The 19,998-nt window shown below is 41.3% G+C and overlaps 1 protein-coding gene across 5 annotated transcripts in view; it reads left to right on the plus strand.

Annotated features, from left to right (window-relative positions):
• Window positions 1-19,998, plus strand: part of megf11 (multiple EGF-like-domains 11) — a 136,040-nt gene that overhangs the window by 97,128 nt on the left and 18,914 nt on the right. For all 5 annotated transcript variants that reach the window (XM_053885215.1, XM_053885218.1, XM_053885219.1 and 2 more), the window contains 5 exons: window positions 330-504; window positions 11,770-11,890; window positions 12,426-12,589; window positions 12,667-12,769; window positions 17,190-17,336. In XM_053885215.1, the coding sequence (XP_053741190.1) occupies window positions 330-504; window positions 11,770-11,890; window positions 12,426-12,589; window positions 12,667-12,769; window positions 17,190-17,336 (710 nt within the window). The remainder of the gene's footprint in view (window positions 1-329; window positions 505-11,769; window positions 11,891-12,425; window positions 12,590-12,666; window positions 12,770-17,189; window positions 17,337-19,998) is intronic.

Below are 19,998 nucleotides of genomic sequence, written 5' to 3' on the forward strand. Positions count from 1 at the left end.
CACCTCCCAGCCATGTCAGCCAGTTAGCTTTTAATCACGACCTTTGCTTCATTCATAATTTCACCACCGCATTCATAGTTAATGCAATGTTAGTACGCTGATTCTGACGAGAGTTGGGCTCACACTATCGCAGCCATTACGGGATGAAGGAGAAAAGGGACACTTCATCTATCTCACGCACACACGCAGACACGGAGATGGATGAGTCGCGGTGGGTGTGAGATTCACACTTTGACCCATCCTCAGGAACGGACTGTCTGGAGTGGAAATTCTCCTCTCTCTTTTTCCTCCTGTTGTGATGCTATCTTTCTCTCTTATTATGGTTTTAGCTGCCACCCACTTTCAGGCGAGTGCTCCTGCTCAGCGGGATGGACAGGGCTGTTCTGTAATGAGACCTGTCCGCCAGGCTACTTCGGGGAAGGATGCATGCTGACTTGCAGCTGTACCAACGGAGCAGACTGCCATCCTGTCACTGGGTCCTGTATCTGTGCCCCTGGGTTTATGGTGAGTCCATCATGTCCCTGCATCCTTGCAATAGAACCAGTTTATATAAACTTTTTTGGGTACGGACAAGAAGGTCTGCTCATTTGTTTGAATGATGGTTGTGTGTTGGTTGAAGGGTGAGGCAGGGGACACCCTGGACAGCTCAATACATGACATATATAACCAGACAACTACTCATAGTGGTTAGTGCTGCAGCTTTGCCATAAGAACGTCCCAAGTTTTATTCAGCTTGAGGCAAGTCCAGGAGCAAACCTCGGTCCTCTCTGTGTGGAATATGAACATCTGCATGCATTTCCACCTGCAGTCCATAAACAGTGGTCTGCAGGCATCTGTGTCTAAACCACACGAGTAAAACACAAGGCCCCGGGGGCACTGTGTCATTTGGCCAGGAAGGGCTTTAAAGCAGAGGTTCGCGGGGCCCACCTTTCCATGAACAAAAGGGTCCGGGGCCCATTCAAGTAACAGAAATGATTCATGACTCTTGATTTCATTTGTGATTATTAACCATATTTAATCTACCTATACATAAACAAACCAAATGAAATGGCATGAAACCATGTGATCATCGAAACGATATTTATTTGTCATCGAAAACTCCAACTAGCAGAAGAACCAGGTGCAAGTCATGTAGTGATCAAGTAATGATCACATTTATGAAAGAAAAACGACAAAAAATACACTTGATGCAAACTGCTGAGGAAATTGAAAAAACTGAACACAATTTTGAATAAAATCTATATAATAAAACCATGGCTAAATATCAAAAAATAAGAATTATATATTTTATTTCAACTCCAAAGAAGATATAAGTAAAGTGTAAATGAAAGTATCGGCATAATTAATTTTCAGAACTGCTTCACTGTTGGCGGCGCCATCACATTTTTTGCTATAATTTTTTTCTTTTCAAGAACTCCACCATAGTTGTTAACTATCACAGATTTGCAGCTGTCAAGTCAATGCAGTGATACACTACTGCCACCGTACGTGGCTAAAGTATTAAAACCCTCACGGCCCAAAGGTGTAAAACAAAAAAAACTAGCATGGGCCCTGGACCTATGTTTAAGAATCACTGCTTTAAAAGGTCTTCGAAATACTGTTTTCATTCTGTAAGTAGAAAAACATTAAATAAGATTTGGTTTCCACACCTTACCATAAATTGCATGGTGATGCAGACGAGTGTAATGCTGCGTCGTCTTAACCGGGTCAAAGATCGGCGCCATCTTGTGATGGAACCGGAGGTACCAACTCTGTAAAGAAGCACAGCACAGGGCACGCAGAGGAAGTCACGAGCAATATCAGCAAAGATTTGAGACAGTTTTTGAGAAAGAAGAGCAGCTACATGCAAACAAAGGACTTATTTTTACTCAAACCACATCATCCTGACTCACACAGTGTCTGACACTGAGGTGTTAGATTCAGACGTTGTTTGGCTTCATAAAAGTGAATGATTATTTTAAAAAAAAAAAGGGGTTTTGACACAGCTGCTTCACCCCTTTGATGATACTTTCCAGTTTACCTTTGAAAACCTTGGGTACTGCATTGGTTTCAGAACCTGTTTGAGCTGAACTTTCTGGCCAATAGGTTCCTGGTTTACTCAGATGGTTGCCACCTGTCCCTCACACTTTTAGGCAGCTTCATCCGTTTCTTATGACGCTCTACATCTTGTCGGACAACATGCTCACTGGCACAATTACAACATCCAGTCGCCATGCAACAATTCTGCCCGTCTTCTCTGAACCTGTAGCTGAAGGAGCTTGTTTAGGAGCTCGCACCTAATGGATGTGTCATCATTGTCATCGAGGTTCTCGCTTAGAGTTACAATTTTTTTGTATCTACTGATTTAACGTTGGAATTGTAGACAATATATGATCATTTGATGATCATACAGAGCTTTGTCTGTGACTCGTTAAGTACCCGTAGACAGGATTCTAAACTCCAAGACTAGCTTAAGCCTCACTGAGACCACTGATACCATGATCCAGGGAGATCAGCGGCTGAATTCGAGGAAGCGGATTCTGGAATTATTCTGCAAGCTTTCCCAAAAATTGATGCAGATGTGATTCTAGGAGAATAACCTGAATGTCTCTTGCATGGTGAGGTCGGTGTTGAAAGAGAAGCATTTAGCGAAACGCTAATAAAAACTTTTATTGTCAAATGGGATCCAGATATTACATTCTATATGTAAATGGGGTTCCACATATAGACTGATCAATAGAGTCATAAGTGAGAGTGGCTATTCTCTTTACACATCCAGTCACACGTGTATAAAATAAAATAGGTTTCAGTCAGGAGTCGAACTCTGTGTTGCCGTGTACAATATATTTCAACACACTCCAGCGGCGTCATCTTCCTTAATTGACCAATAGCGATGGGCTGCTAAGGTTTCATGAAACATCGCCTATTTTTCAGAGCTTAGTAGATGTGCTTCACTATGTTTGTGCTTAGCATTTCAAATATTTCTGTCAACATTTTTGTCATATTTGTCTTTTCTCTGTGACAAGAACAGTCCATCAGTATCCAGCAGTAATGTGCGTTTCCAGCATATATTCAATCTCATGACACACCTATCACTTTGAATTTTACCTTGCATCTGTTAACCGTCCAGCTCAGAACTTTCACCACAGATTCATTAGAGCACACTGGTGCTACGAGAGAGTTAAATCAATTTCCAGAAATGGGTTTGGAGACTCCAGTTCCAGGCATTGGGTGTGGATTATTTCATTACGGACCAATCCACATGGAGAATCTTTGTTCTCTCTTAAAAACATGATGAAAATCCTGCTGCTTGAGTGGAGAGATAACCAATATAATATTTCGCTTTCATCAGGCTTGTGGGTGCTGGAACTGACCTGAGTAGCACCAGGGGATTTCCGTGCTGTTTTTAAACACAGACCTCAATTGTGCCCAGGAGATAAACTGGCAGTTATCCAGCTACCAATGCTCTGCCCAATTTACAGTCAATGGTGGTTACTAACCAACAAGCCTATTGGCTTCCAAGCCAAGATCTTATTGATTGTGAAATCCCATCCCTGAATGGAAGAAAACCCTTGCATTTTGCTCGGGTGCTGCGGAGGGAAGAGGCAGTGACTGAATCCACAATATGTAATTTTAGTTTTCCCAACACAACCACCGTTAGGAGTGAGAACTTTGTGTCTTGGTGCCAGTCAAAGGACAAATACAGACCTCAGGGTTAATTGACTGTGATGGTATGAGTGGTTGCCTGTGCGCCTGTAATGCATAATGTGAAGTCAATCTGTTGCACATCATGCGAAGATGGACATCTAGTTCTGAGAGGAATACATAGTGCTTTTGCAATTCATCGCCACGGCTGAATCTGGATCTTGGTCGACTCGGTTGCACGTGTCTTGCTTACAGCTGTGAGAACCAATTTAAGCTAACCAAATATGCATTTGGAATAGGACTGAGCTTCATTTCAATTATTTAATGGCTGGTAAAAAAGACTGATCTATATATATATATATATATATATATATATATATATATATATATATATATATATATAGAGAGAGAGAGAGAGAGAGAGAGAGAGAGAGAGATCAGTCTTTTTTTATTTTTGTTTAACTAAATAAAACATGTACACATGCATTTGATATATATATATATATATATATATATATATATATATATATATATATATATATATATATATATATATATATATATATATAGTTTTATTTGAACCATCCTGGTGTCGAATATTAAAAGGAAATTAATTAGGATTAGTTCATTCTAAAACCTTTATTAATTAGTCAGATATATTTTAAATGAGGTTAAATATGAGTTTATATTCCAAATGTACGGTACTGAATATAATAAGTAAGTATAAAAAGTCATAATAATCTACATCTCACTGAATATGTATTAAAGACAAAAATGCAGTTTAAATTTAATTATTGTTAAATTGAATAAAATTATTATTTTTATTATTATTATGCCAAGGAAACATTGAAGCAGTTTCGCGACATGCTTTTGGCTCCGAACCAACCCATCACTAGTTTAGAGACTATACTCTTTATTAATATGAATACATGTTAGGAAAACAAATAGCATTTTTATCATACTTTTTCCAATATTTTGCTGTTAAATACAGTCTCACCAAATTATTATTGATGTGCAAATCTCCTAGTTTCACTTGCGTGTCCGTCACACAGTTAATAAAGTAAGTGTTAATGTTCCATCTGTGCGCTCAGAAACGGATCAAAGTTGTGCACACGTTTAAATGCCGACCTGCAGCGATGGCAACAACCTGCAATCTTGCGTGATAACATTACCGTCTCTAAATGGCAACGTCCAATTAACCGACAGATTTGTCCTGTCAGCTGACCTTGCTTCGCTCAGATTATACACTTCCATGCACATGTTTGAAATTCTCCGCGCAAGTTACATGGAGCGGTGAGGACAACAAGTGCATTAGTCGGCGGATAATTGAATCCTTGACCCATATATGTTTCCGCTTTAATCTGTGACCGCAACCATTGTGTCGTCCTGTCAAATAAGAAGTGTAAGTTCAATCTGTTTTCCAATTGTGTTTTCTTGTCCTGCAATCTGAAGTTACAGAGCAACACTGAACGAGGAGGTACATTTTGCCAACATAACACTTCACTGGAAATTGCCTGTGTCTTACAGCAGGCCACTGTGGTGAATTAAGCTACAGAGCGAGGCTGCAGACTGTGTCTTAATTTGCTCCACCTGTTCTCCTCGCCTGCTGCCGGGGAGGGTTGCCAGATCCATTAAACGGACCTAGAGGGCAGGAGAGAAAGAGAGGCAGTCGCAAGGGTGCAGACATTCCTCATGCGGAGAATAAATGTGCAGTTTGTGCACTGTGAAAGCAGGTGATTGAGATTGTTCTGGTGAACTAGATAGTTTGTAAAAAAAAAGAAATGCATTTCAGACTGTAAGACAGACCTGGGCTGCAAGATTGTTGTTTTGAAGTGGCACTTCTAAACTCAAACTGACGGTGACTTTGAGTCTATGATTGCTGTGAGTTCCGTTCTCCAAGGGAGGCCTGATGGGACTAAGCCTCCCTGCTGCATCTTTGTTCTAGGGTCCCACCGGGGAGTAAACCAAGCAGACTGTGCTCCTGCACGCTTGAATGAACTCTAATAATTGGACATGCTCTTTTTGAGCAGGGCAAAGTGATTGCATGTTACGCATTCCCTAAATGTTTCCTCAGCTCGTTGTGATGCCTTCACTTCAACAGGATGTGTTGCATTGCTCACCTTCAAAGCACATTTAGACACAATTCTTTGTGGGGTTTGATGCCATGTTTCCTTTTCCGACCAACTTCGGAAAGCCCTGAATTAAACACTGTGAAATGTTTCTCCATCAGGTACTTCTCTGCCTGGTGGACACCATTTATCTCCCGCTTGAGACCATGAACCTGCTCTGTTGTTCATGTCTGAGAGGAGAGGCTCACTAGAAGGACAGGAACCAACAATGTCTTCACTTAGTTTTCATCACATAAAAGTGCTAATATGTTGTTTACATCCCTTTCTATCATGTAAATAGGAGAATGTGTAAAGCAGATTACAGAGTACACAGAATTTTGCTACACTACACTACTACACTGTAGTAGTAACAGTTGGAGTAGTCGACGTTTAAATACCACATCAAACATACTACAACAACGACTTAATCTCATATTGATCTCAGAGATCGATAAGGAGCATAGAGGAGAACGCTCTTCAGGCAGATCATCATACTGTATATTTTGTTTATGAAAAGCATACTGATTTTCTGAACCTTGTAGGTAGACGTAAGTGTGGACTGTTAGATACAGCAAGAGTACAATGGCTGTCACAATCACTTTAAGCATGTGTGTCATCACACTTCTTTGTCCATTATTTGTCATATTCAGAAGGTTTATGATGGTGTAACTCTCACTCATTACACTCCTTCCTCATTGTCACTTACTGTTTTCTGTCTTCATAGACCTGTTGTGGGTCATCGTGGTTGAATATATATTTCGGGTCTGATCATTTACAGTGACATTTCTAGCCTTGTCTTATTAACCTATTACTGAAGTTACCTGAGGTGGCAGAGAGACAAACACTGTCATGTTTAGAGCCACAAATGGACTGCTACAGGATCTTCTATAAAGACTGTTTAAACTAACTCCTGATGAGGAGGAGCAGAGAAGATGAGGGAACTTCTGCCAACCATATACTGGAAACACACTGAGACAAATAAACACTGCTATAGTGGGAGTGAGAATGAGGAACTCTCTGACAAAGGAAATGAAAAACCTAAAAAATAAAATGATAAATGGTAAAATAGTAACAATTTTTGAATGTGATTTGTTGTATAGCGTTGTTGGGAAATGCAGTATAAATGAGAGCAATATTTTGTTATACAATATCATTCAAAGTTCAATAGAAGCTAACATGTCACTGCCTAAGCTCCTACCTTGGCTCTGTCTATTTATCGCATTTACCTAGGACTGAAACAAACGTAGAGCTAGACACACACATTACTAACTGTAACTCTAACAAACAAAATAAGACTAGACTTGTGTGTTGTTGAGCATATTAGTGATTGACAATAACACACAACACAACAGAAGGACCTAACACAGACAAGCGGCCACCAGGGCGAAAAATAGGGAAAAGTGGGAATAAAGGTCGGAAATTATAGTTGTTCTTCACTTTGCTCCTTTTCTATCTCTGTAAAATAACTGTAAGAATAACTGTTGACTGAATTCTGTTCAGTGTAACAATTATGAAGCCTTGTGAATTGTTATCCAAATGTCGTACAACTGGTCATGTAACACATTTACAATTTATTAGAGGAGACTGATATGAACATTCATTCAAATTAGGTCCATCAAGAGATACGGAATTAGCATGCGACTGGGTGGCAATTTGGGTGGCATTTTCTTGAAACAAAAGACTTCTTTGTTTTGATTACATTTCCACACTGGAATTTCACACATTTGGGACAACAAAAAATGACAAAGAAGAGCAGCTGTGGTCTTCGCTGGTTTTGGCAACAATTCCAGAGTCCAGATCAACCAAGACAGAGACAAGACCAAGTGAAAGAAATGTACTTCAGGATCAGGTTTCGTGACGAAACTATAGGTTATGTGGAAGAAATTTGGGGGTTCCCCATGGGGTCGTGCTTCTACTACAATACGTCACTTGGTATATAAAGTGTCTTAAAAGACCATGTGTTTCAGTCATGTCACTTCTACTATATATACCAAGTGACATCCAAAATGACAGTGGCAAAAGCTTCCAACCACCTCACCTGCGCACGTTCCTGACGCCCAGAACATGGAAGTCAAGCTTTGTTCTCCACTGAAACACCAATGCACCAACATGCAAGACAGAAGGTTCACTTCAGTATCAACTGAGGATCACTTGAAGATAGTCGCAATTTGACACAGTGGATGTGAGGATGGATTGAAAATTCTATGAATGTATATTGTTATAAAAATGTGGGGCAATAATCTTGGGGCCAAAAAGTCATAAAATGGGTGTAAATTCACAGCTTAGCAGAGGTCTGGACTCTCTTGAATGCTTGTCTAGTTATCTACAGCATCTTATGTTTTAGGGGTCATTTTCATTTTGTATGTTTGCAGGCAGAATAACTAAAAAAACAACAACCATATTTGAATTTGGATTGGGTGAAATGGGTGAACTTAGAAGTGACAAGATTGTGATGGTATTGTGTAGTTGTTTCCCAGTCATACCTATTCTCTTCATGACACCTCAATTGTTGTCTTCCTCTTCCTGGTGTCTTCTCCGTCATTCTTCTTTAGTTGGAATAGATCTGTGATTTGGTCACCTGTTGAGAACTGTTAAAACTCCATGCTTAAATAGAAACCATCCAGCCAAGCCCTTGCAGTTGCTCCCCATTCACAGCAACAGCAACAAACCCTCTCCACCATGTCAAGAAATCTGGAGCAGGATGCCTGGCGAAGCCCAACTCTGGCGAAGGCAAAGGAATTCATTCAGACAAACCGAAATGGATTCATGTCAGTCCTGTGTAGGTGTTGAAAACAAACCATCCCCTCATCTCAAAGGTTCGCAGGTTCATTTTCCCGCTTTGGAACTGCGGCTCTCACCAGCAGTTAGATGAACTGACTGAGACTGACTGGTAATTTGGGGTGACATTTGCATCCGGCCTCTCTGGGTACCAAAGTGATCAATGTTTTGTCAGTGTGAGGCATTCTGGAAAAAAAAAGCTTTCCAATTAGATAAAGATACTGATAGGTATGAATTTAGAGCCACGGCCAAGGACGACCTGGACGCCTGCGAGCAGCGCAGGACTGGCTGTGCCTCCGCTGGCAGAGTAGTTATGTAAGGTCCTGCTGTTCTGTGCGACGGACTGACAGCCCGTGTATTAATAATGATCCTCCACATACAGACTTCTATCCTTCACAGCTCAGAAAGAATATAAATCAGTCACCTAATGAGAGAGCTGTCTTGAGAGCAGACCAACCATGTCTCCATGCCATGAGACCAATGGAAGCCAAGGCAGCCAAGGATGCAGCAAAATCCCTGTGATCGATATCGCTTTATCCAGTAACCTGTTAATTGCTAACCGTCTGCAGACATGCCAGGGGAAAAAGAAAAATGTTCCACTTCCTGGTTAAAGTTCTGGGCGCCCTTAACTGCAGCAACAGAAGTGCTATTGTTCGCAGTCTTGGAGCCGTCATTTTCGGCAGAACAAAGGTTATTGCAGCCGATTGATAAAAATTTCATTTGCAGACAGGAGCTTTTATGTGGTGTTCAGGGAGGAGAGATGTTTTAAGAAGTGTGTTCAGCCCCTGGCGTCCATTGGCACGTCTCCTTCTGCCTCATGTTTAAACTGAGTTCAAAATGATAATGAGAGCAGTGAGCAGCGAGCGGTCCCTCAGTGCTCAGCCGGGAGAAGCACCAGCCACTCAAGACTCCTCTGGGCCGCTAATTGGAACGCTAAATCATTGTGTCACCTGTCACTCAAGACTCGGTCTGGAAGGGCGGGCGTGAGGATCCGTGGACCGGCTGTGATCTCCGGCGCAGGGAGGGACGCGGGGAGTGAAGGTGGGCTGCGCTCAGCTTTTATAAGCGGAGACGGTCTAATGATAGCGGGACACAGAGGGCGGCTGAAAGGTACACCATGTCCTTTAGCGGATAGCTCACCCTAATGTGCTTGTGCTTTAAGCGTGTGCCTTTGGGATCAGGTCTTCATTGGAGTCGGACGATTCAGACTCGTTGAAGTTTCATGGCGGATCATTTTCTCCTTCCAAACACTTTTCCTGGATTCGAGTCTGTAGAGTCCTGAAAGCTGAGGGAACACCGCGATACAAAAAAATGATGTAGTGTAGTTGGGACTTACCGCTAACAGACTCCGCAAAAATTTTTCATGTCTCTAAATACAAATTTAGCGCAAGGTCTATTAAATCTATCTCTCTAGTCTACGCAGATTTGTGCAATAAAACCATTAAATTAGCTTTAAGAAAGAATTTAGACCTGGACGTGTACTACATCCTACGCTCAGGCCAAACAGGATTTTTGGGTATTCAATATTCCGATGCTGACTTAAAAAATGGCAACAGCTTAGTTTCACAACAGATTTGTTGTGCAGCTTTGTTGGTAAATGCAATATGATTGAGAGCAATATGTTGTCGTGCAATAACATTCAAAGTTCAATAGAAGCGAGCATGTTGTCACTGCCCAAGCTCCTGCCTTGGCTCTGTCTATTTGTCATGTTCACCTAGTGAGTGCATGTGAGTGACTTGACCATTTGAATATGGCCTGACAAGCTGGACTGAAACAATCAAAGCTACAATTATTTGTTTCAACAGCTTAGCAGCTTTATTTTCATTCATTAAAGTTCATTTAGTATGTTCACACTGTTTTTTTTTTAATATTCATAAGTCACAACTTCATTAGTAGTTGCACTATCATACTTGTTTTCTTTCAATTTGTCTGTTGTGTTTTGAGCGTTTAAATGCTTTATAATAAAGTGTGACTAAACGTTATCAGTTGTTAACTCAGTTTATGACATACTGTATAAACATCAATAGAGTCTGCAAATAAAATAGTTTAATTTGCGCAAAAAAATTATATATATATATATATATATATATATATATATATAGAGAGAGAGAGAGAGAGATAGATAGATAGATAGATAGATAGATAGATAGATAGATAGATAGATAGATAGACATGGAGGAAGAAACAAACAATTCTGCTTACAATAATCCATATACATAATTAAAGTACTACACTAAAAACACTGTAATTTTTCAACATTTATGGTGCCATTTTATGGCCTTATGTGGCAGTTTGCGTTTTCAAAAAGAGCAGCAGAACATTGCGAAAGAAATATTTGGCTTGATCAGTAGTTTGATAAAATATTTAGCTATATCTATTAACTATTTCATTTGTTCAATAATGTTATCCATGTTTATTTACATGGTGATATTGTGGAGCTCAGAATGCCTTCATGCCTTGAGTCTGGCATATGGAGAATGTGACTGAATGTGGTACCTCACGGTAAAAAGTTGAGTTTAATCATAGTAAACCATGCACAGTGATCCAACACAGTAGCTCTGGCAAGGAACTATGGGGAATAGAAATATTGCCTGAAATAGCGATTTGAAAGAACTGTTTTTAGAACATTCATACATTCAAATTGAGCAAAAGGTTAATGATAGGCTGGCGAATAAAAAGTTCATTAGACCATGTGTGGCCAGAAAACCATTGTTTAATTCTCCATGTTCTGGGCCCTCCCCTGTTCTGGCATGAGAACAAATCCAGGAATCTCAGAACCCACTGGCCACTTTATTGAAAATGAAACACAAAGCAGATAAATAAAAGTGAGTACAAATGTTCTTCTCAGCAAACTCTCCTGGAAGAAGTGGTGAGTGGAGAGCGGAATGCGAGCCTCAGTATCAGAGGTAAACAGAGAGAAGAGAAAAGCAGAGCATGATAGATGGAGTGTTTCCAGTTTGCAGTAGATAAGGGAAGCTACTTTCAGAATATAAACACGGTCACTGGGAACAGGGAGTCGATGACTCGGGGTGAACCCGCACTACTATATTTTTTAATCTGTTTAGCTTGATGGCACATCTGCAGCTGATTGTATTCATGGTAAATTAGAGTATGTGTAATGGAATGAATGTTAAATCCAGCTCACTGGTGCAGTCAGCCTTTACTGTCTGGGTTTTCTATTTTAGGCCCATCTGAGTCAGCAGTTTTCACAGGGATTCTTTGTTTGATGACTTTTGCATTACTTTTTTTTTTCCTACAGGGAGAAGACTGCGCGACTGAGTGTCCTCCCGGTCTGTACGGACCGAGCTGCATGTCCACCTGCTCCTGCCACAACCATGCATCCTGCTCGCCCGCTGACGGCTCCTGCACCTGCAGGGAAGGTACAGTTGTGTTGACTCTATTTAGAGCCACTGCGGCTCAATTTAGGGCACGCTTAATGCTTGTTGGAAGGAGGGTCATTGGAGAGCTGCAACTGTGTTTGTATTTTAGCTCCTTCTATTGGGTTCTTTTGACCTATTTTTGATGGTAGTAGACGTGCTGCACTGGCAACCTTTGATGGGAAAATCCAATAGACAAAGACAGGTTGAACAAGAAGAAGATAATATTCACTGCTGGCAAGGATGTTCTGTAGAAATATGGGTATTTTATAGCATGCTCAGTTCAGCCAAGCACAGTTCTCTTGGTTAAAAAATGTCCCCACAAACTGTAACAGCAAACGCTCACTAACAAAGAGAACAAGTGAGATTCTAAGTTCACAGCAGAGCATAAACTCTAGACACGCACACACACACACTCAGCGGGAGGAAAAGCAACTCAAGCAAACACTGATTATAAGTTTTTCGCCACAGTAACCTTTGCTCGCTGCAGGTCCACTTCTGTGTTTAAATAAAGATGTGCTAGTTTATCTCTCAACAGGCTGGCAGGGTGTGGACTGCTCCCTCCTTTGCTCAAGTGGAACTTGGGGTCTGAGCTGTAATCAGTCCTGCCTCTGTGCCAATGGAGCAGCTTGTGACCCGGTAGACGGCACGTGCACGTGTTCGCCCGGATGGAGGGGCAGGCACTGTGAAGAGTCTTGTCCTGTAAGGCTTCATCAAGTACAAAACCGGAGATTTGATATTCACCATGTCTTTCTCATCTGTCGCTGTGTCGTTCTCAGGACGGCACCTATGGGCTGGAGTGTCGCGAGCGCTGCGACTGCAGTCATGCGAACGGCTGTGACCCAGTCAGTGGCTACTGCCGGTGCTACCCGGGTTGGACTGGTGGGTTCTTTGCTTCTCTTTTAAATATATATGCAAACCATTCATTCTGGCCTTTAAGTTGACACACCAATTCTGCCTGGGATGGACAAGTATGTTATTGTTGACTGGATACTTGAACGCAGATGACGGTAGTGCAGATATAACTTAAAAAAAACTGTGGGATGAATTAAAGCAGAGGGTACCACCATGGTGCCTACGGGCACCAGGTAGCCTGCAGAGACCAAGGGAGTTGCCCGCAGGCCATAAAAATGGAATAATTTACATTTTCATGTAGTAACCATCTTATTATGTTTGATTCTGTGATCCCTTTTTTGTTAGACCATTGGTAATTATTGTGAAAACTCAGCAATGAGACAAGTATTTGAGAGGAATATCATTATATCATTATACATTGTGATTTCATTGTGTACTGGACCGATGGTAGCCCTTTGGGTCACACAGTGACTCCCATGGAGCATCTCGCGATTGCTAAAATGTTGGTGAACCCTGTATTAAAGAAGATCTAATCTAGTCTTATCTCAGTTTGGAACACTGCAGCTTTTTTTCTTAACATAAATACAGACGACCATCATTTACTAACAGCAATATCAACACCGATTATTAGGTCCAATTCACTCTTAACACTCCTCCGACCACAGGATTATCTTATAGGGTAACCTAAAGAGATTAGATAACCATCACTGGTCAGGAAGGGACAATATCTGATCTTTGTTTTTTTTTTCCTGTGTGCGTTTGTGTACTGCGCTTCAGTGACAGAATTATTTTTACAGTTTTTTTTTCATTTGAGGACCTTGATGGACATGACAGCTATAAAGTGTATTGCAAAGAATTTTACATGCCTCTAGCAGAGATGGGTTGATGAGGCTTCATGAAACATTGTCCTGATTTTCAGACCTCAGTAGGTGGCGCTCTCGGTTTATAAATGATGTCTGGTTTCATTGAAATTTGTTGTTGATATCCAACTATAATAGAGCAGAGACTGGGCATGGAAACTTAGGATAGTGTTTCATGAAGCCTCATGATCTCATATCCAGCTCCAAGTCGCCCCTACACCCATTGGTGTAATACATAAATGGAAATATATATATATATATATATATATATATATATATATATTTTTTTTTTTTTTTTTTATTATTGTTGTTGTTGTTGTTGTTGTTGTTGTTGTTGTTGTTGTTGTTTTGAACAAGATGACTTGCAGAATCCGCCATGAGCAGCTTGTATTATTGGCCACATTTATTCTCTAAACTTCGCTTAGGATTCAAGTTTTTTTTTTCCCACATTCTGACCACACTGTTTACCTTCAGGTCATTGTTGCTTGCATTGTTGCACAGTGTTATTTAGAAAATGACCAAGAAAGCTGCTCATTCATCTAGAAGATGGCAAAAAACTGCGGGAAGTTTTTATTGATGTGTTCAGATTTTCAGAACCAAGTGAGGGTAAGGTGACTATAGACCTCTGAATCGAAACTGCAAACCGTAGAGTGAGGCTGAGGGCTTCACAGCGCTCGGCGTAGACACGCCGGCTGCTTGTTTGGCTATCTTCTTGCATTTCAGCTCTTGTTTTCCTTCAAGCTCACATTTGACACATGTCAACTTGCTGTTTCTTGTCATTCGCGGTGGTGAAGTGTGAATGTCACAGCAAGGTTTCCGTATGCTCAAAGATGAGGCGGCGCCTCAGAATGTCAGATTGAGGAGGCATGCCGAGGACGGCTCGCTCTGTGAATCTGGGTGCGGGTCTGCACTCGAGGGGGGAATAGAATCCGCTGGAAAGGTCAAGACTGTGAGCTCCCAGCGGCCGGCTCCATTCAGCCACCGGGGCTCTGGGCATTTTTTCTGGGAGACAATGTGGTTTTATTATCTGCAAGAGTGGACCTGGCGAAGCCGGCCTCTCACGCTCTGAATCTTGCACGGGTCGGGACCATCTGTCAGCCTTAATTGAGTCACCGGGGTGCAAGACTAGGGGGCACCATGGGTCTGATAAACACAAATTCATACAAACTTAAATCATGGACGCTAGAAAATGAAAGGAACCCACACAGAGCTGGACTGTTGGCAGAAGCACTGGAGGTTACCAGAGTGTTTGTTCTACAAATGTTTGGTGAGCTGTCATGCTCCTCTTTGTAAATGTGTAGACTGTTGTTTGAAGCTTCTGTGTTTGAAATCAGCAAAGCAGAGTATTTCTTAAATATTTTATATGTTTTTGGACTCCCTCGACTTTTGTATCATAATCACTCCTCTTCAACTGGTATATAAATGGATTTTTATTTTTACTTTTTTGGCTCTTTACTTGGATAGTAGCAAGCATTTCACATAAGTGGACAACAATATCTCAACTGGTTTGTAATGAAGGGAGGTACTGTGGTTCAAATACTGCAGGTGAGTGATCGATAGTCTCTCAGCACCTGTGACCCTGCGGCAACCTCAGTGTGGTGATGAGAGCAGTTGGTTTCATTTGCACTCTTCAACAACACATTTCATGTGTGATATTTCAAGGCTTTGATTTTGTAACCACACCTCAGCATTTCCATAGTATTGCCCATCAACTGACTACACTGGGAACAGGTGCAATGCTCATGAATTGAATGTTGAATTAGAAATGACACCACAGACTGAGTACATCATATACAGTAACAAGCTGTTTACAAGTAGACACAGTCCGGATGGCTCCACTGGTGAAGCAGCTGACTTCTGCCGCCATTCTCACACCTCGCCAGAACATGGGGGACTTCAGCCATATGAAGCGGCTGAGGAAGACCTCATCATAGAAAAATGAGAGATGAAAAGGACGACCAAGGACAAAATAAAGCTCATCATGTGCAATCTCCCACCCTCCAATGTTGAACTTTGACCCTGTGTCGGCGGCTCATCCTCTTCAGGGTCAGGACTGACTGCTTCCCATGCTTGTTTGCACCAGACTCCAGAGAATAACCTTCACTGAAGGCTCATTTTCAAACGTGCAGCTGTCAGTAAATACCTTCAAATATATTTAGTAGTATCTGCTGAACACCTTTTGTGTCACTTAGTAGTTACAAGTTACAATACATTTCAGTTTGATAGCATGTTGGGATCACAAGCATTGACTTTACAGACTTCCTTGACGTACATTTATTTTTGTGTTTTTCTGGAATAATAAATATATAACTTTACGTCATTCATAATTAATATAATCAACAATATTTTCCTGACGTGACTGCAAAAATCTTCCATCACAGCATGCTTTTGTGGTCAGCCGGTTAAATAGGACTTCACCTTTATGCTGCAAAGATTCCAGTCCATTGAAAAGAGCAGGTGATGTGTGTTTAGATGCACTTGAAGAGAGCATGTGAGAGAGAGTTAAAGAGGGTGAGGGAGCTTTGCTTTGCTGCTCTCACTTTGAACAAATTGGCGAGTGAGACCTCTGGCAAAAAGCCCCTTTTGAAGAGGCTTCAGCTCGAGCGTCTCCGGGTCTTTCTTCTCCTCACTCAGGAGGCATCCAACGCTTCTCTGTTTGTCGCCATTAGACTGGAGAATCAGCCTGCATTAATTTTCAGTCAGTACAGTCACTGTGTTTTGTGCCAGACCCAGTCGATCCTCAAACGCTCCGTGCAAGTCTTGCCTTTCTTTTGATGACCTTGTTTGGGCCCCCTCCTCATCAGCATTTAACACTTCCTCTGCTTCCCTGCACTGCTCTCGCCTTAAGGTTAGCGCGCAGCGTCGGTCCCCAGAGTTCAGTCCAGGTTTAATTCAAAGGTACTGCTCTTATGCCGCTCTAATGGCCACTCCATTCTCAGATATTCCCACTCAAAGGAAATTTGAAATGAGGCTTCAAACTGGGGGCAAGAGCTCGTGCTGGAGTTTGTGTGAGAGAAGGCTGGAGTGTGTGATTTGCCTGTGAATATCTCATGGGCAGTACATGTGACCGCGCCGTCGCAGGAAGGCCAGTCACATAATTGTTGCGAGAATGGCGAGCGAGTCCAGCCTCAGTCGGATGGATCCACTCCAAAGTGCCGGGACACTCCTCGAATGCTCTCTCTTGTGCAGCCCGAGTGCTTCTCCTCAGCTCTGTTCTCTAGTTGGGCTCGGCTGAAAGAGAATGGAAGACAAGCTCGACCCCTCTGGAGACGCAACCTTGTTAATCAACAACTGCTCTGGCACGACGCCCCTGCAAGATCAGACGTAAAATACATTTGAAGAAAAGAAACTGAAAGGATGAACTCAACACTGCAAGCTGCAGCTTTTTCTTTTGGGTCTAAAATCAATCGAGGACCCATGCGGAGTAAATAACCCTGTTCTGATCCTCAGTGATCTGACATTGTGAATGCTGCCGTGTGGCGATGTGCTTTTGCAGATGGCAGGCCATTTAGAACACTTCCAGCATATCAATCTCTGCCTTCTTAGTGTGTATCCACTGAATATGTATCATTGTAATGTGCCCGTAGGAATCCACTGTGATAATGTATGCCAACAAGGCTTCTGGGGACCCAACTGTTCCGTCAGCTGCTCCTGTCAGAATGGTGGCTCCTGTTCTCCAGAAGACGGAACATGTGTGTGTGCACCTGGTTACAGAGGAACCTCTTGCAAAAGAAGTAAGTTTTTTGTTATTTTTAAACATGGGATGTGTTCCTACGATCAAAATGATTAATATGAACGAAAATATTCCAACATGGTGTTGCAACAGCGACTGTATAATGCCTGCTTGGTGTAAGAAACCGGGTTTAGAAGCTCAAAATATCCCCCTTCTCTTCTCAGCAGTGGAGGGACGACCAATACCCTACATTTAGTTGAAAGGCAGCGATGAGATGTTTAAATATGAGTACATAATATTCAATACAGGACTTGAAAACAATATAGTGCACAATCTAATTGAGAACATATTGTTGTCTCATGGAAAATGAAGGATTTACTGACCAGGATATGAACCTGACTACATATCAAGTGAATTACGATTCCTGTAAACTTTCCCAAATGGAGATGGAAGGCCTGGACGCAACCTTCTCTCAGGTCTCCTTAAAATTCAGTATACCTTCAGAACGTTTCATGTTTTGTTGCTAACTGAAAGACAGAAAAACGCTGACAAAAACATGACTTCCTTTTGCAATAATAATTTAAAATATGGTGTTTCAAGTTATTATTTCAGAAATATTGTATAGTTAAGTCACAGTATCGTGGGTTATGAAGGAGGTGTTTTCAAGGAAATCCACAATAATAGGTGAAAAAAAGCTATATTCTTAGAGTGATACAGAGGTAAGAGCCTAGTAAAAAAATTTAAAGTTAGACCAGGTCTAAAAAGACCAAAAAGAACTGTCCAGCATGAATACTCTTTCACAAAATAGGCAGACAAAAGAAGACTGTAGTGTGAAGAAACAAAGCAGTAAAACCATCTGCATATCACAAAAACCATTATAATGGCAAGCGTGCAAATGTATTTAAATATTTATAAATATATTATTATGTGAATTAATTATTAAAAGTATGAACAATTTAAATATCAGAAAAGAAACTTGAAACTATGTGAACATTCTCAACAACCGTAGTCAGCCAAGTTTGTTTCAGGTTTGTGTGTGTGTGTAAGTGCGTGTGTGTTTTGCCATACTCATGAGTACCAAATCTTGGCAAACTACCTTTTTGTGAGGACATTTTGGCCTGTCCTCCTGAGGTTTAGTGGTTTGAAATGTTTTGACAAGTACTTTATTGTAGTTGGGTGCAAGTTTGTTTTGGAGTTCTGGTCATAGTTAGCTATTTGTTTTGGACAGTTAAGTTAAGGGTGAGAGGCTGGGGAAAGCATTATGTCAATGAGAAATCCTCACAAAAATAGCAAAACATATGTGTGTGGAATAGGTTGGGGGGGTTAACAGCTTATAGCTGTTGGGTTCAAGAATTGCCGCACCAAGTAGGCAGCTCAGTCGTCACCTAAAAACGGCAATTCAGTGGACTGATGACATCCATGTCGCGTGAGGAAACACAAGAACAGCAACTAAACTTGACATTGGTCACACCTTGACTCAAGTAGAGCAGAGAGGTAAAAAGATTGATCCGCGTATTTGTCAATCAAAGGTGCTTGAGTGTCTACACCTCATCACTGCCCTCCAAGAATCAAAGTTCATTTACCCCCAGAGGTATGTGACCGTCGAGCTCCAGGCTTGTTCCGTCTGTTGGAGAAATGGAAGCGTTTCTGTGTCCACACAGACACACTGGCTCCACAGGCCCGTCCTTAGCAAGCCGCTCTCCGTGGGAGACGCTGAGACTTCACCCGCCGCTCTTCAGAGGGCGAGCTCTCTGGGAGAGACGTCTGCCGAATCCGAGTGGGGTCTGTCTGAAGTCGGCCTCAAGTGATGAGCGCGCTGATTAGAAGCGAACTCCCCGGTGGCAAACCTTCAAACACCAATTTGTGTTGAACGTCTGTGTACATGGAGCTGCACGCAAACTCCTTTTTCAAAGCTGTTTTTTGAGTTACACATATGGACACTTTTTAGGGAATCGCTATTAATGTGCTACCAAGTTATGCAACAGTAACTCTAAGTTTAAATCCATCATTCTAAAATGTTAATGACAACCGTTGTAAACAACAATATGAATTCAAAGTTTTATACTCCCTCTGCTTGTCATTGAAACATGAAAATTATTTCTTCTGTTTTTTTTGTTTTTACATATTGAAATCACAGTTTTGCCCATTTTTTTTTTTTTTTTTGTAGTCAAATCTCACATAGCAATAGAGAGGGTTCGCATCAAAATAAAATTTTAAATGTTTGTTATTGCAAACTCAAGTTAAAGCTTACAAAATGATCGCCATAGCTGAATTTAGAGCAGGGGTTCTTAACCTTTTAGATCTCAGGGCCCACCTTTCCCAGAACGAAGGGGCCCGGGGCCCATTCAAGTAATAGAACTGATTCATTACTCTTGATTTCATGCGTGATCAATAACCATATTTAATCTACTCACATGTAAGCAAACCAAAACCTTGTGAAATCACGTGAAACCATGTCATAATCGTCATCGAAAAGTCCAACCAGCAGCAGAACCAGGTGCAAGTACTATTCATCAAATTTCCTAAAGAAAAAAAATAAATAAATACACGTGATGCAAACTGCTGAGAAAATTGTATTATAAACTATATTATTTAGGTGAGATTTCATCTTGATAACACTATAGACACTGAAATAAAAAAAGCACAATAGGGGCTCCTTTAACAATGAGGTAATGCATTCCTGATATTGACTAAATATTCGTCTTTAATTGTCCTTTTGATTA

This window comes from Synchiropus splendidus, chromosome 14 (genome assembly GCF_027744825.2).
Source record: "Synchiropus splendidus isolate RoL2022-P1 chromosome 14, RoL_Sspl_1.0, whole genome shotgun sequence".
Lineage (NCBI taxonomy): Eukaryota > Metazoa > Chordata > Actinopteri > Syngnathiformes > Callionymidae > Synchiropus > Synchiropus splendidus.